Source organism: Pinus tabuliformis, chromosome 5_2 (assembly GCF_031772625.1).
Source record: "Pinus tabuliformis cultivar Carrire ecotype Pingquan chromosome 5_2, CPIR1, whole genome shotgun sequence".
Taxonomy (NCBI): domain Eukaryota; kingdom Viridiplantae; phylum Streptophyta; class Pinopsida; order Pinales; family Pinaceae; genus Pinus; species Pinus tabuliformis.
The window spans coordinates 829,687,539-829,702,976 of NC_142306.1; the positions used below are offsets into that span (position 1 = coordinate 829,687,539).

Consider the following 15,438-nt stretch of genomic DNA (forward strand, 5'->3'; position numbering starts at 1 on the left):
ATTGCTAGTGTGATCTTGCTACTTCATTAGGTGAAGAGGTATTGAAGTTGGGAGGATGATGTTGGATCAGACAACTTGGTTGTAATTCTCCCTTATATTAATAAAGTTCTTCAAGTTTTCTTCCATATGATTGTGAAATTGTGAATTTTATCATTTGTGAATGCTATCATTTGTTCATTATATATCTAATTCTCTAATGTTTATGCTATAATAGATCACGATGCTTTGACGGTTATTTGTTGTTGTACTTGTGTGGATAGTCTCCAAGAAAGTTAAGTACGGAGAAGAGTTGCAAGCTCTATCAAGGGGGAGAGAGATCAAGCAAGGGATTAAGCGGAAGTTCCAGGTTGGTTCCATTATCTTTCTCTTATATATTACACATAGAAGAATTCGTTGAATTGCTTTAAACTATTGTTCCTATGGTAGCTACCAAACCTAGAGGGTTAGTCGTTCGATAAGGCACTAGTTTTCCCAGTCGCCAAATTGGCGACTTTGCTGGGGAATGGATAGATGTTTGTTTATTGTTATTGTTTTTTTTATAAACTATAGACAGAGCCTGAAGTCATCGAGGTAGCCTTCGAACTACTCTTGCTTTGCAATTGCATAGTAGTTGAATGTTGCTTCAGTCAATCTCTGGTTTAGTTTATGAATTAAAAATTTGAATTGCAAGCACATCTAGATGCCCTTTTGGTAGCTAAGTAACCTCTCAAGATCATTCCTCTATCTTTTTTCTTTACTCTCCATCAAAGCTCAGCCTAACTCACTGAAAATAGTTGCACATATCAGCCAAAACCCACTTCAGTTGTGCTCCCTGGACCATCACACTGTTTGTCATTGTAACCTAGTATGCATCACACCTCCCAAGTGTGTAAAGTGTGATGCATCCCTGTTTCTGTAAAGCCCAGGTGTGATGATTGATTGAACCTTTTTCCATTCTAGAAATTGGGGGTTTTTGACCTTGTTTTTAGTTTAGTTTAGTTGTTTTACTACTTATGAACAATGCCTCCTTACTGAAGCCTACTTACATCACATAGATCAACCTCCATTAATTTAGGATTAGTGAATGTTTTTTATGTATTTGTTCATCATTTACAATCCTTTGTCGAAAAGTTGCTAAAATCGATTTGTCGCTTTGGTACAAAAAGTGTCATAATTGTCGTTTTGTGTCGAAAAGAGAAGTGTCGTGGATTCTTCTTCCCTGGATGGTCGATTGAAATTTTCATCATGTATTTGGTCTGATTTGTTTATATTCGAAGTGTTGAAATAATTTTTTATTCAAAATTGAAAAGTGTTGTTTAGTCTTTTTTTCTCTTTTGAATAAGAAATTGTCGAAAATGTCATTTTGAAAGAAATATTTCAGATCTTTGCTACATTTAGTTTTACTTTTTGGCACTTTTCACATTAAGGAGAAAGAAAACGAATACATGCATTTGAATTTCGCATTTTTTTAGTTTGGATTTAGGAAAATGCACTAGTGTGTGCTCTTTTCTCTTTGTTTGAAAGAATTGTAATCTTCTTTCTCTAGTAGCTAGGATTTTCATTGCTCAAAATAAACAAGGATTGTTTATCATTGTAGATTGCATTTTAGGAATTTCAAATCAAAATCACACTGTGAACCATTGAAAGGAAAACTATAAATAAGATCAACTTTAAAATAAATTTCAATAAACCTAACAATGCTTTGGAACTTAACGCAACACATCTAGAGGTCTAGGCTAGAGACGTGTTCTGGTGTCATTTAAACTAGTAACTATCATTTTCATTGAAGGTTGGGTGATTCCTCCTCCTTGATACGACAAGTGATAGCACGGACTTGTGCTCCCCGTACTGTCACGTATATATTGGGAGACCACAATAGGCTTATATCCTTTATCCATAGGAAGTTGAGCCTATCGCCTTATTGATTGCAATGCACTGAACACAGCATTCAGGAAGATTGACTGCCGTACATAAGTCCTTGGTAATTTCTCTTTAATTTATCACCAATGTGTATATTGCAGTTTTGCTATTGGTTTGGTAATCCCTCAGTCTAGATTTTCCAGAGTAGTCACTTTCATTCCTTTTCAACTCTTTAAAAGAAAAGGTCCATCTGAGCACTTGTAACTTCAGGCTCATTAAAAATCGAAGGAGACTAGAGTCATCTTTAGCTTTTTCTTGACTCTAAAAAACTAAAAAAGCAAAGTTGTGCCAAAGCTTCATTAAAATTCATTGAATTCAGAATAACATCCATGTTCCTTAGTTGATCTTAGATTGAGACATATGGTGATGAATCTGGAGTCCACTGATCAACGAATCCCTTTTGAGGGGAATCCTACTCCTTTTTTCCTCTCGGGAATTACCATTGGCATACTGATATAACTGTTTTCAACCTCTGTGGTTCAAAATGCCATGATTCCTCCGCAATTGAATCAACCTCCAGTTGATACTGAAGTTGACCCTTCGCCTTCTTTTTCATTTGTTTCTCCCTCCCTTTCTTCCTCTTCGCTTGGTGAAAGTAGTGATGCTAGTAACCAGGTGGCTGAGAAGAAGAAGAAAGGGAAGGAGAAGAAGAAGAAGCCAATTTAGCAAGGGGGAAACCAGGCAACCATTGCTTTGAATGCATCATCTGGTGAAAATCTGTGCATTAAACTTCCCAAAGCTAAATTTCCATGCATAATTTGTGTGGGTGACCATTTTTCTCGGGACTGTCCTTGCTTTCCTTAGATCTTGAAAGAATGGTATTCCTGTTCACACCATCCTATGTCATCAATTTCTTGAGATCATGTTGGTAACACACCTTCAACTAGTGATAATAAAGTTCATGAACAGAGGAGAAAGCTTAGATTTCCATGTAGGTTATGTGAAGGGAACCATGCCCTTCACCTTTGTCCCTTTTTGGATGAATCCAAAAGAATGTTGGATAACCGTCCTGCTTCACTGTAGTGACTTCCATATAGCTACAAGAAACTCTCCCCGAGTCATTCTCTTGTTGAAAAACCGACTGACATAAATCAACCATTGGTCGAAACCACTCTCTCTGAAAGTGAATCTTATGAGTCTATACCCAACCAAACTCAATAGGTGAAGGGGACAATTGACCCAAGTTCACCTTCAGCTAATCGTACCTTTCCCGAGGAGAGTCAAAATTATACTGTTCAAGTTCACACATTAACGGTATCGCTTGAACCTTCATTCCATCCACGTGATAACCATGAGTAGTCCGGTGAATGTAACAAAGATTAGGGGGCATGCACCCTTGTCTATTCTAGATGCACCTAGTTGTAAAGATAAGTTTCCTTGTAGGTTATGTGACTGGTTTGACACACCATTCACCTTTGTCTATTTTGGACGAAGTCAAGGAGGTGTTTTGTCTATTCTGGATGAAATCGTCCTGCCTAACCACAGTGATTTCCATCTGGCTACAAGAGACTCTCCTTTTCATCATATTGGGGGCGTGCAAACCATTTTCCTTTCCGTTTTTAATTTCATTTTTCAATTTTTAGTTTTGTTGTTTTTCAATTTTTAGTTTTGTCATTTCAAGCTTATATAAAAAATAAAAAAACTACATCCAAGCATAGTTCCCCTATGGTTCAAGCTTGTAAAAAAAAAATGAACCCACCAAGCATAGTTCCCCCATGGTTCAATCTTGTCAAAATATGAACCCACCTTCAACTAGAAAACCTTTGTGATTGCCATTCTATCAGCCTTTTGAGCCTTGGTTGTGTACCTCTCATCACCTCCATCCCTTTGGCTAATCATACTCTCCCACTTGGTTGTTTTACCCCTTTTGAGGAACAGTTGCAATGAGTTGTCTTATTAGCCAGTCTCTTCATAGAATTCACCATGTTTTGAGAAGTTCCAAATTCACCGGAACCAATTGCTACCCTAGACACCACTCATTCCTCAAAATCGAGTCTCCTTTAAACTCTTTTCAGACTCATTAAATGTGAAAAGATTGTCGAGCGCCGACCTTTCCAGCTTGTTAAAGTGATTGGAAAAGTCATCCGTCCTGTATGATTTTATAATTTTTCGGATCCGAGGGATTATCTTACAAAAAACTCAAGTGCTTGTCTTTTTCGGCTCATTAAAGTGATTGGAAAAGTCATCCCTTTTGTATAATTTTATCGTTTTTCAGACCTAAGGGATTATTTTACGAAAAATAACTTCTGGAGTTTTCTTTTCATCCCTTTTCAAACTCTCTAACATGAAAAGGACCGAGTTATCCTTGTCGTTAAACTCGTTAAAACAATAGTGACAAACTTTTCCATTCTAGACAAGACCAAGTTTCACTGTCGCTAGACTCATTAAAACATAGCGACAGGTTTGCCCGAAGGGCAAATTATAGAACGTGCATATGTTATCCTCCTCAATCTTGAAAAAAATAAAGAGGTATTGGTCAAAAATGACTGGGGAAAGAGGGAAAATCTTGAAGAATTTATCGTAGCAGGTTGCTCTTGAACATGACACTTTCACTCCATCACCATTATTGAGTCGGGTTGGGTTAGTCGGGTTGGATTATCTTTTTGGGTTAATGCTACCAATCCATCTCAGTGTCACCAACATGTTCAAGAGAAGTCACTCAGTTGATAAAACACAATCCAGTTAATGTCTCATCCACTGCAATAGCTCCAAACCTTCATTTTTTCATGATCGCCTTTCCTGAACCTTGTGTCGTCAGTCCATTTTCACCTCCAGAAATCATTTGCTTCATTTCATGTCATAGATGTGGGATACATTAAGGCCCTCCTATGACGATTCACTTCTTGTCAACATCAGCTCATTATCCAATAAGTTGACTTAGAAACACCCCTTTCAGTGCTTTGAAGCTTGCACACATCAATGGAAAGTTTCTCACTTCCGGCGATAGGTTGACATCAATGGCCTTCGACCGAAAGATTTTGTGTGATGTTCGACATCGAATCATATATTCACACCACGTGAATTGTACTGTAGTACCTTGAGGGTCATTATCATTATTGTTGATTCCTCTTGCGTCTGTTAACAACTCACATTATTGGCTGGTAATCAGGTGATGTCTTTCCATGTTCGACTTCAAGTCATCTCTTCACATGGATTGACCTGTACATCGGGTGAAGATTGAATGAGTTTGAAGACCCTGGATCTAGTTTCATCCATCCGGGCTGTGATATATTCATGGATATAAAAACATCAAATGTAGAAAGGTGCTGCACAGATGGTCATCCAAACCATGGATGATGACTCTACATCTGAAGAATCACCAGTCTGCATCTACAGACGACTATCTGATCTATGTACATGAAATGAATTTATAAAGCTGAGCATGGGAATGCCCACCTCAACTAGATCATGAAAATTATATTATGATGATGTATTGTATTGTAACTTATACAGGTCACCTTCCAGTTCGAAACCTCGGATCCTCATGATAAAGCATTTCATTCGACATCATTATTTACGACTTCATGCTTTAGGGGGCAACTGTTATAGACATATTTGGGCACATCAACCCCAAACTTATATGTCGATAAACTAGGTCTCATGAACCCCTAAAAGAGTTGTTTCATACCCTAAAAGAACATAGTCATTTGATTACATCATTCCCCAAAAGTTCCACTTGAGAAACCATCCATAATTGGCCTAAACTGAACCATACAGACTACTCCACTGGCAAAGTGTGATGCATATTGAGTGTTACACTGCCAGGGTGTGATGCATACTATTTGGGCCTTCTATAGGGTGTGATGGGCGAGGATCGACAAATGTCCAAGACAGTTTGCTAGGTAGTTGCTCATGGAATCTTCTAGAGACTTCTCCTATGACACTTGTCTCCCTGAATTCGCTCAGGGATGAGTAAGAGATCCAAGAAATCTCCAAGTGGAACCAATTGTAACAAGTGGAATGAAACTAATCAAAACCCCAGAGATGACTCACACATCTATAAAAGGATCCCTCATCTAAGAGATCTGGAGGCTGGAATATTGTAACTTGCAAGGAAGTGCTGATAGTTTGTAATTGAGGAAAGAGCATTGTATTGTTGGTGTGATCTTGTTATTTCATGAGGTGAAGAGGGATTGAAGCTGGGAGGATGATTTTTTATGTTTTTGGAAAAACATGTGAACAATTTTTGAAACCAACATTTCGGACTAGCTTAGTGAGTCCATCATCAGGGCAATGAGATTTGTATTTGAGAAGAGAGAGTGTGAAATCATGGAGCTACTAATAGTTAATTGAAAAATATTTGATTTCTTTTATTTTCGACGTTCAATTGACCAACTGATTAATAATTATCTATTTATTTATTTATTTTTGGTTTAATTAGTGATTGATTATATTTAAATTTATTTATTTATTTATTTATTTTTATTTTTTTAGATTCTTTGTCATATATTTAAGTTCTTTGTTATGTATTAAATGCTTTACTAGTAATGTATATAATTTTGAAGTTAGTTTGAAGGTTTATTTAAGTTGTATTATTAAAATTATATTTAGGAGAGAGTTAGAGTCGGATGATGCTCGATCAGACAACTCGGTTGTAATTCTCCCTTCTATAAATAAAGTTCTTCAAGTTTTCTTCCATATGATTGTGCAATTGTGAATGTTATGAGTTGTGAATGCTATCATTTGTTCATTATATATCTGTTTCTGTAATGTTTATGTTATAATAGATCACGATGCTTTGACGGTTTTTTGTTGCTGTACTTGTGCAGGTACTCTCCAACCGGGTTAAGTACATAGAGAAGTTGCAAGATCTATCAAGGCGGAGAGAGATCAAGAAAGGGATTAAGCAGAAGTTCCAGGTTGGTTCCATTATCTTTCTCTTATCTATTACACATAGAAGAAATCGTTGAATTGCTTTGAACTATTGTTTCTAGGGTAGCTGCCAAATCTAGAGGGCTAGTCATTCGACAAGACACTAGTTTTCCCAGAAACAACTAGTCACAAGGGATGTTCCTCAAGAAAATATCCATTATTTGATTGACCAAATTATGCCTTTTGGAAGGTAAGAATGAGTACCTATATTATATATCTAGGTATTGATATCTGTTGAAAATGGTTATTCAGTTCCAACAACTTCTCTAACTAATTAGGATGGAAAATTGCAATATTCAAATAATGAAAAGGAAAAAAGTACCATATTATGTGGATTTTCAGATACAAAATTATTCAAAGTGATGCACTACAAAATCTCCAAAGGTATTTTGAGCAAGCTTCAAAGGAGCTATGAAGGAGATGAAAAAGAGAAGAAGGCTAAGCTACATACTCATAAAAGTCAATTCAAAAGTCTAAGAATGGATGAATATGAAAATGTTACAAAATTCTTTCTTTGTGTAGATGATATACTCAATACTAACAAAGGTATTAGTGATATAGTTAAGGAATCTAAAGTTGTTGACAAAACAGTGAGATCCCTTCCCTCAAGATTTAATACAAAAGTTTCATCTATTAAAGAAATGTGAGATCTTAAAAATATAAATATGGATGCCTTTCATGGAATTCTCACTACATGCAAAATAAGAATAGAGAAGGAGGATTGAGAATCAAAAGAGATTATGATGAGGTTATTATCTTTCTAGAATGATGTATTTCCAAATGTCATTTTTAAAATGTTGCTTTAATTTATGTAATATAAGAAAGTTTCATGTAGTTTAATTGATATAGACGTGTGTGCGCGTATGTATATATATATAGATATATATATATATATATATATATATATATATATATATATAAAATGTAGATTGATATAAATAAATAAAAAAAATAAAAAATAGATTGGATTAAAAAAAATTAAATCATTCCTTATTTATATTGAAAAGATAATTGTTTTGATATTTTTACTTCCTATTTATGATATATTTTTTTTTTAAATCATTCCTTATTTATATTGAAAAGATAATTGTTTTGATATCTTTATTTCTTATTTATGATACATTTTATGATTTTATAATATATTTTAATATGATAGAAAATAAAATTTCAATTTATAATAATTTAAGATTTAATAATGTATTTTAATATGATGGGAGATAATCTTTCCCGTTTAAAATGATATTTAAATTTACAATATTAAATATTATAATTTTATAATATATTTTAATAGAAAGGAGGATGATTTTTTATTTTTTTATATGGTATTAAAATTTCTAATAATTAAGGTGGAATGTAAATGTACTTAAAAATATGTATATTTATATTTATATTTTTATTTTAATGATATAAATAATGAATTATTTTTTTTCTTGAAAATAAAATATGAAAACAAATTTAAAATCTCTCCATAATTGAAACATTGTTAGGAATATTTTTAAATAAAATTTCAAATAAATATTTATGGTTTGAAAAATCCTACAAAGGATGATTTGTGGAAAGAGTTTTGCATAAGATGATATGTGTATAGACCTTTCAAAAACTAGTATGACTTATTGATTTAAATGTTGGTGGTCTAGGTTGATGGCTTTGGTACAATTCGTAGATTGATTCATGTGTTGGTACTCAAGAACATTTCATTAGGAGGTGACATTAGAGGTGCCTATTGAGGGGGTTTTCTTTCAACTACTACACAAGTATTGTAGATGTAAAAATAAATCAAATTTAATTTGTTTACAGTCCCTCAAGTCCTCTAATGCATGTTCTATTGTGATAGTCATTTTCTTCATTTTGACTAAATAGTTGACCTTTTCACTTACAGAGACATCTTGTATTGTGAACAAGTTCAAATCACACTTTCCATGCATATGTTGGACTAGTAAGTCTTAGAAAATTTTAGGGGATAAATGTAACACTCTAATTTTTAATCTCTAGATTAGCAATGCATATTTTTTAATATGATGTATGGTGATAGGCCAAGTGATGCAATAAGTAAAAATTATATAGTGAAAAGAATAAAATGAAATACATCTTCCAAAAAGATAAGGATGGAGTCGCCGGGGCTATGTTTTCATAAGAGAGGGGGGCTTAAAAGAGGTCAAGGGGAAATTCCACATGCCTATTAAAGCCAAATATTTTTTATAAAATCACTTTTGTAATGGAATTTCTATTTGGTTTTTTATTATTTAAAAAATCCAATTATTGGATGCATGTAAGAGGTATGGTGGGAAAGTCACTTTGCATGGGAGAAAATGAAATTCAAATAGGGGGAGATGGCTAGTTTTGTAGTTTGGTAGAATAGAAAAAATGAGAGTTGAGTGTACGGAAGAAGGATACCATAATGGTGCTAAGGGCAACTTTCTTGAGCTAGTAAATGCATTAAGAATTAAACTATTAGACTTATTGAGTCATGAAAGATACCATTAATTTACATCCTTTTACAATCTTTACACAACCTTTCCTTGAATTTTATCATTTTCAACTCTTTTGTAACCTTGTTTTTCTCTATTTTAATACTTTGTGTGGGATTAGTTTCAAGATATCCTCCAATGCATTTATTTTAGTATTTTAAGTGAGTTTGTGATTAAATATTAAAAAAATAACATGTTTCACTTATCTTTGAAATTTAGGTGAGTTTGCCAATGATTACTGGGATATTTAGAGCTTGCAACAATGTAAATTTTATTACCTAATTCAAAACTTGAATTTCCTTTTCAAATCATTGAAGAATTTTCATGGATTTGGGATTAGTAATCAATCATCCAATATAGGGAAGCAATCTTGAAATTTTTGAAGGGATTGGTTGTGTGTTGTTAGAAAACATCTTGGAGATATTTATGTGAATATATTTAGAGATATTTAATTTCTAATTATTAGAAAATATTTGCAATTACTTGTGAGATATGTGGATCTAGATTATTTGTTGTTTATCTTAGTTTAAATTCAAGTTTATATACAAGTAAGAGTGACTTATCCATTCCAAAGGGAGAACTCTTGGAGTATATGTCCAACTTATGGTGGAACAAAACAAAACTGCCTAGTTTTTCTTTTCACATAGATTGTCATTCTCTAGTTTTAGTTGTAATATATTTTGATTTAGTTTATCATGTTATAGAGTAGTTTGCTACCTTGTTTTTTGGAGAATTTATTAAACAAGTGTTATCATTGATATCAAAGGTGTAGTCATTAATGTCCAAAGTGTTGATATGATAAGGAGATGATTTGTTCAAGGGGAGCCTCTGCTTATTATTCCCAAAAATGCAAAACGATGAATTCTTGAAATCTCGATGAATTTGGATCGAGGTGGACATTGAAGCCTTGTGTAAAAGTCGAGCTTCTAGATGCATCCAAACCTCATGACTGTATCCATGTATCAAGGTAAATTTTGGTCCATCGATGTAACACCTTTTTTTTGTGTAAGTAAGCTTTGATATTAACAGAAACAAATATAGTACAAAAATTCTGCAGAAGCAGATTACTGGCCGTTAAACTGCAGGCCTTGCCCCATGATACCAGAAGAGACTAGATTGACAAAGTACTGGAAGAGACTAGATAACAGAAAACTAGGAACATGCACACCACGCAGGGCGGCTATTAGCAAGAGTGGACAACAGACAAAGACAGAGGAAACCTGGACAGAAGACATAGTAACCCACTGAGAGGAGAAAAGAAGGGGAGGCTTGATGGACTGCAGAATCAGAGGCGTTTGAAAATTTCCAGGACCGAGTTGGGTCTAGCCATATAGCTCTACCCAGGCTTGGATGAGGTGCCTTGCTGCTCTCCTGAACGTTCATTCTTCTACATGTCGGAGGGCTTGTTGTCTTTCCCAATGGTTTGCTTCAGAATCTTGATAAGCACAATGAGTTTCTTCTCCATGTTATCGACTTGTTGGTGGATCGCGCTCAATTTAAATTCACTGCTTTCCACCACTACCATGTGGTCATGCGATATAGTTTCAGCAAATTGTTTGAGCTTACGCAGCTGTTCCGCGTGCTCGCCTTGGACATCCATAGCTTTGGCAAGGAAGGTCTTCATTCGCCACGCTTCCGCTTGAGTTCTTACAAACTGAGTGGCCTGAGTGCTGGGTGTTCCCGGGTCCTGGAGCCAGTCGAATTCCTTCTCGATTTGCTAATCAAAGAGCTTACTTTCCTCATCCTCGACAGTGGCTTCTAAATCAATGATTTTGCGCTTGTTTTGTTGCGAGGTTCGCCTCTCGAACATCTATCTTGCCTGCTGCAGATCATTGTTGGCTGATTTGTTGTAGCTAGTCTCCCCAGCCATGGTGCTGCTGTCTTGCCTAGCTGTATCCCGATCATTGTTTGCAAATGGAGTAGGGACGAATTTGCTGCTCACTGAGACAATGTTTGTCGATGGGTAATTGAGAGTGGTTAAATAACCAAAATCGGGGAGGTTTCCGGTGAGTGATCGGTTAATTTTGTGCAACTTGCACGTCAGATCACCATAATTGCTGCGTGATGGAATTTTGGTTGGGTTGAGGGATAATTGAGCCAGTCTACGGTCACCCCGCCCTGCTTGCTCCATATTGTGCCATGTGTCCCTATTCCTTGTAATGTTTCGGTGGCTCATATCACCACAGATTATGGCTCTGCCCAAATCTTTGTCACCTGCTTCTGTCATGGTTGCCCTCATCCTGTATGTCCTTCGCATTCTGCCGGTAATTAATGGTACGCGCCTAGTCAGCCTGTTCATGCAATTATGGCGTTGGGCTATTCGACCCTCCGGTCGGACTCCTCTGTCGTCACCATATCTAATCGTGAGAGTTGGATGCATTTGCTCTTTAATTGCTGATTGTTGACCTACTGCCAACAGCTATACCATACTTCGTTGGGGTGTTCAATCCCATGATTTGCCAAGTGGCCAGCAACCGCATTGGCATTTCGCCTTACCGCCTGAAAGATGAGGCCTTTCATCCCTCCTATCAGCTTGGCAATGTTGTCTGTGACCTTGGACAGTCGCCAATGCTTTGTGACTCTGCTAGCCAGCGTTCCTTCATGGATTTTCCTGGCCACATTGATGGCTACTTCGGAGTCTCCTTCAATTACTGCCTTGCCTATTTGATTAGTTTGGAGGATTCCTTGCCCTTTTTCCAGAGCTGCGAATTCCATTTCATTATTTGTGCCTTCCCCCAGAGCTTTGCTGTATATGTAGAGTATGTCTCCTTCATGGTTTCTGATGATTCCTCCAATACCTGCTTGGCCAGGATTTCCTCTCGAGGCATCGTCAAAGTTTAGTTTTAAAAACCCTTCAGGCGGTAGCCTCCAGCGCTTCGGTTCTGTATTTAGGTTTTGCTGCTGCCCGAAGGATCCCGGTTGTTGTGCATTGAGCAGGTTGAAGGCATTCAGAATTTGCAGGTCCTCGGCCGAAGGGTGATTATCAGGGTCTGCCTTGCATTTTACGAGGATTAATTGGCTCACATTTTGGATTACGGTGCTATGCAGGTACTCTATGCTTCTGTGCTCATCTTGAAAGACTCTACGATTTCTTTCTTTCCATAAGGTCCAAGTGATGAGGCCTGGTAGAATTTTCCATATGTTGTTGATTCTTATGTTGTTGGAGTATTTGCTAGGCCAATTCATGATGGTATTTTGAATGGATTCCCTGTCTCTGTTTGTTTGTTGCAATATAGTTTCCATGCCTTGCCATAGTTGATCGGCCCAATCACAGGAATTGAAAAGGTGGTTCATGGTCTCTTCTGCTTGTTTTCACATAGGGCATATGGAGGGGCCTTCAAAACCCTTTCTGCGCAAGTCCTCCCATGTAAGAGTTTTCCTGCTCATGAGGAGCCATAAGAAGGTTTTTATTTTATGCCAGAATATGGCGTCCCAAACCTTGATGCTCCATTTTATTGCCTCCATTTGCTCCGAGAACTCTAGCTGTTCTCTGGCCTCTTTGAGAGTGAAGTTCCCGCTTCCTTTCATGCCCCATCTCAGGATGTCGTTTTCTGTGGTCTTCCTGATAGTGCGATTGTTTATGCCTTTCAGGAGGTCCTTTGTGTTGTCGTTTTCTTCAATTGGGTTCTCAGCATCCTGGATAGCCCATTCCCTCCATTCCTGGTCGCGGCTGTTAGGGTTCCAGTAGTGGTGGACAGTAAACTTTCCCCTGCTCTGGCATTCTGTTTTGAACTCTTCAAGCTCTGGTTGTTCCAGCTTTGGGAGCTGCTGCCACGCATCTTCCCAGAAGAGGGCAGTTTCCCCGTTGCGGATCTCCCAGAAACTGTGGTCCTGAATTAAGTTGCGGTTTCTTCTGGCTAAGTTCCATATTGGAGAACCCTCCGGAGTTTCCTGTATCCTGATTAGGTCCTGATTGTTGTAGTTAGGAGTGTATTTTTCCTTCCAGTGTCTGGCCCAAGGTAGGTTGATTTCCTTTAGCCAGCGCCACCACAACTTGGCTCCACATGTCTTATTGATGGTGTGGGGGTCAATTAAGCTTAAATCGCCAGCTACTTTCGAGGTGTAGAGCTTGCTCCAGGCTACCAGTGCCCATTTTCTTTTTTCCGCATTGCCACTCCATAAAAGGGATCTTTGGATGTTTCGTATCTTCTGCATGATACCACTGGGGGTTGGCATGATGGAGAGAAAATATTGCGGGATGGCCTGCAGTACAGCTTTGGTGAGGACAAGTCTTCCAGCGAAGTTAAGAGCTCTGTGAGTCCAATGCTTGCATTTTTTCTCCATCTTTGCTAAGATGTTTTCCCAGTGAATTTTTTGCCAAGGCTTGGTAGTGAGAGGGGCTCCCAGATACTTAGAAGGGAGAGAGCCTTTTCGGAAGCCCATAATGCTGGAGAGATGGTTCTGGATGGCAGGATGAGTGTTAAAGAAGAAGATAGTTGATTTGGCCTGGTTTATCTCCATGCCTGAAGCTTTGCTAAAGAGATGAAGGATGCTTTTGAAATTCATAACTTCTTTGACGGTTGGAGAACCATGCAACATTGTGTCATCGACAAACTGCTGGTGCGTTGTGGCAGGTATGGTGGGGAAAGGGTGTAGGCCATTAAGCTTTCTCTCCATTCTTGCTTTGTGAATGAGCCTGCTGAGCCCTTCCATGAGGATTACAAATAGGAAGGGGGATAGAGGGTCTCCTTGACGAATGCCTCGGGAGGGGGAGAAAGGAGCAGAGGGGGAGCCATTTACTAGAATGGAAAAATTGGAAGATTTGATCAGAGCAAGGATCCATTTGGTCCATTGCCTGTCAAAGCCAAAGGCATTTAGAATGGCCTCCAAGTAATTCCAGTTGACTTTGTCAAATGCTTTTGAGAGATCTAGCTGCATTAGCATGCCTGGAAGTTTCCTTGTCTGCAGGGTGTGAATCATCTCCTGAGCTAAGAGGATGTTGTCTAGAATTTGCCTGCCTTCCACATACCCTGACTGTTCTTCTGAGATTAGGTCAGGTAGAACGGGCTTAAGTTTGTTGGCTATGACTTTAGAAATGATTTTATATATCACATTGCAGAGAGCTATAGGTCGAAACTTGTTAGGGGAATTGGCTTCTTCTTCCTTGGGGATAAGCGCTATGAAAGTGGCGTTCAGGGATTTGAGAATAGAGCCTGAGCGTCTAGAGTCTTCGACAATTTCCCATACCTCTGTTTTGATAGTTGGCCAACAAGCTTTGTAGAAGTTGATTGTAAAGCCATCAGGCCCCGGTGCCTTATCATTTGGCATGCTTTTGACCGCGTCCTCCACCTCCTCCATTGAGACCTTTCTGAGCAGAGCAGAGTTTTGCTCTGAGGTTATGATGCGGGGTATGGCTTTAGTTAGCTCCTCTATGGCCTCAGATCTATCTTCTTGCGTTTCCTGAGCTATATGCTTGAAGTGCCTGGTGAGCAGCGTTGATATGTCCTTGTGGTTTTGAAGGATTTCCCCTGTTTCATTTTTGAGCCTGAGGATTTTGTTTGCCCCCCTGTAGTCCATCGTTGATCTGTGGAAGAATTTTGTATTTTGTTCTCCCTCCTTCAGCCAATGGATCCTTGATTTTTGCTTCCACAAAGTTTCTTCCTGTTGGCAACGAAGTTGCCATTGCTGCATCAGAACCTTCTCCTGTTCTTTTGAGTCTTCTTTGTAGTTCCCGGAAGCCCACTCCTTGTGAATTTGATTTATCTTACCTTCGATGGTGTTCTTTTCCTAGAAGATGTTTCCAAACTTCTCAGTGTTCCATTCTTTGAGTATGTGTTTGATGTGTTTTAGCTTGCTTTGGAACTTGAACACTTTGGTGCCTCTTAGATCTAATGGTTTGCGCCACCATTCCTTCAGCAGATTTGCAAAGTCGGGATGAGTTAACCAAAACTTTTCAAATCTGAAGGGCTTGCTTCTAGGGGTGCAGAGGATGGCTGCTTCCAAAGCTATAGGCCAGTGATCTGATCCTCCACTGGGGAGGATGTCAAAGTCCACTGTGGTTCCTCCGAGTAGGATACTTTCCGAAATCAGAAATCGATCCAGCCGGGAGGCAATCCTATTGTCTCCTCCTCTTCTATTGTTCCAAGAGTAGGAGCCATTTTTGGGGAGAATGTTTACTAGCTTGGCAGCTTCTATGAAATCAACAAAGAGTTCTGTATCTTTGTTGAGCTTTCTGAGACCTCCTTTCTTCTCCAGTAGG

The 15,438-nt window shown here is 37.9% G+C and overlaps 1 protein-coding gene across 1 annotated transcript; it reads right to left on the reverse strand.

Annotated features, from left to right (window-relative positions):
* Positions 1-11,645: 11,645 nt before the first annotated feature.
* LOC149161885 (uncharacterized) lies at positions 11,646-12,482 on the reverse strand. Its single transcript, XM_089435036.1, has one exon. It carries the CDS (start codon positions 12,480-12,482, stop codon positions 11,646-11,648), a length of 837 nt encoding a protein of 278 aa, XP_089291162.1.
* Between the last annotated feature and the right edge of the window lie 2,956 nt (positions 12,483-15,438).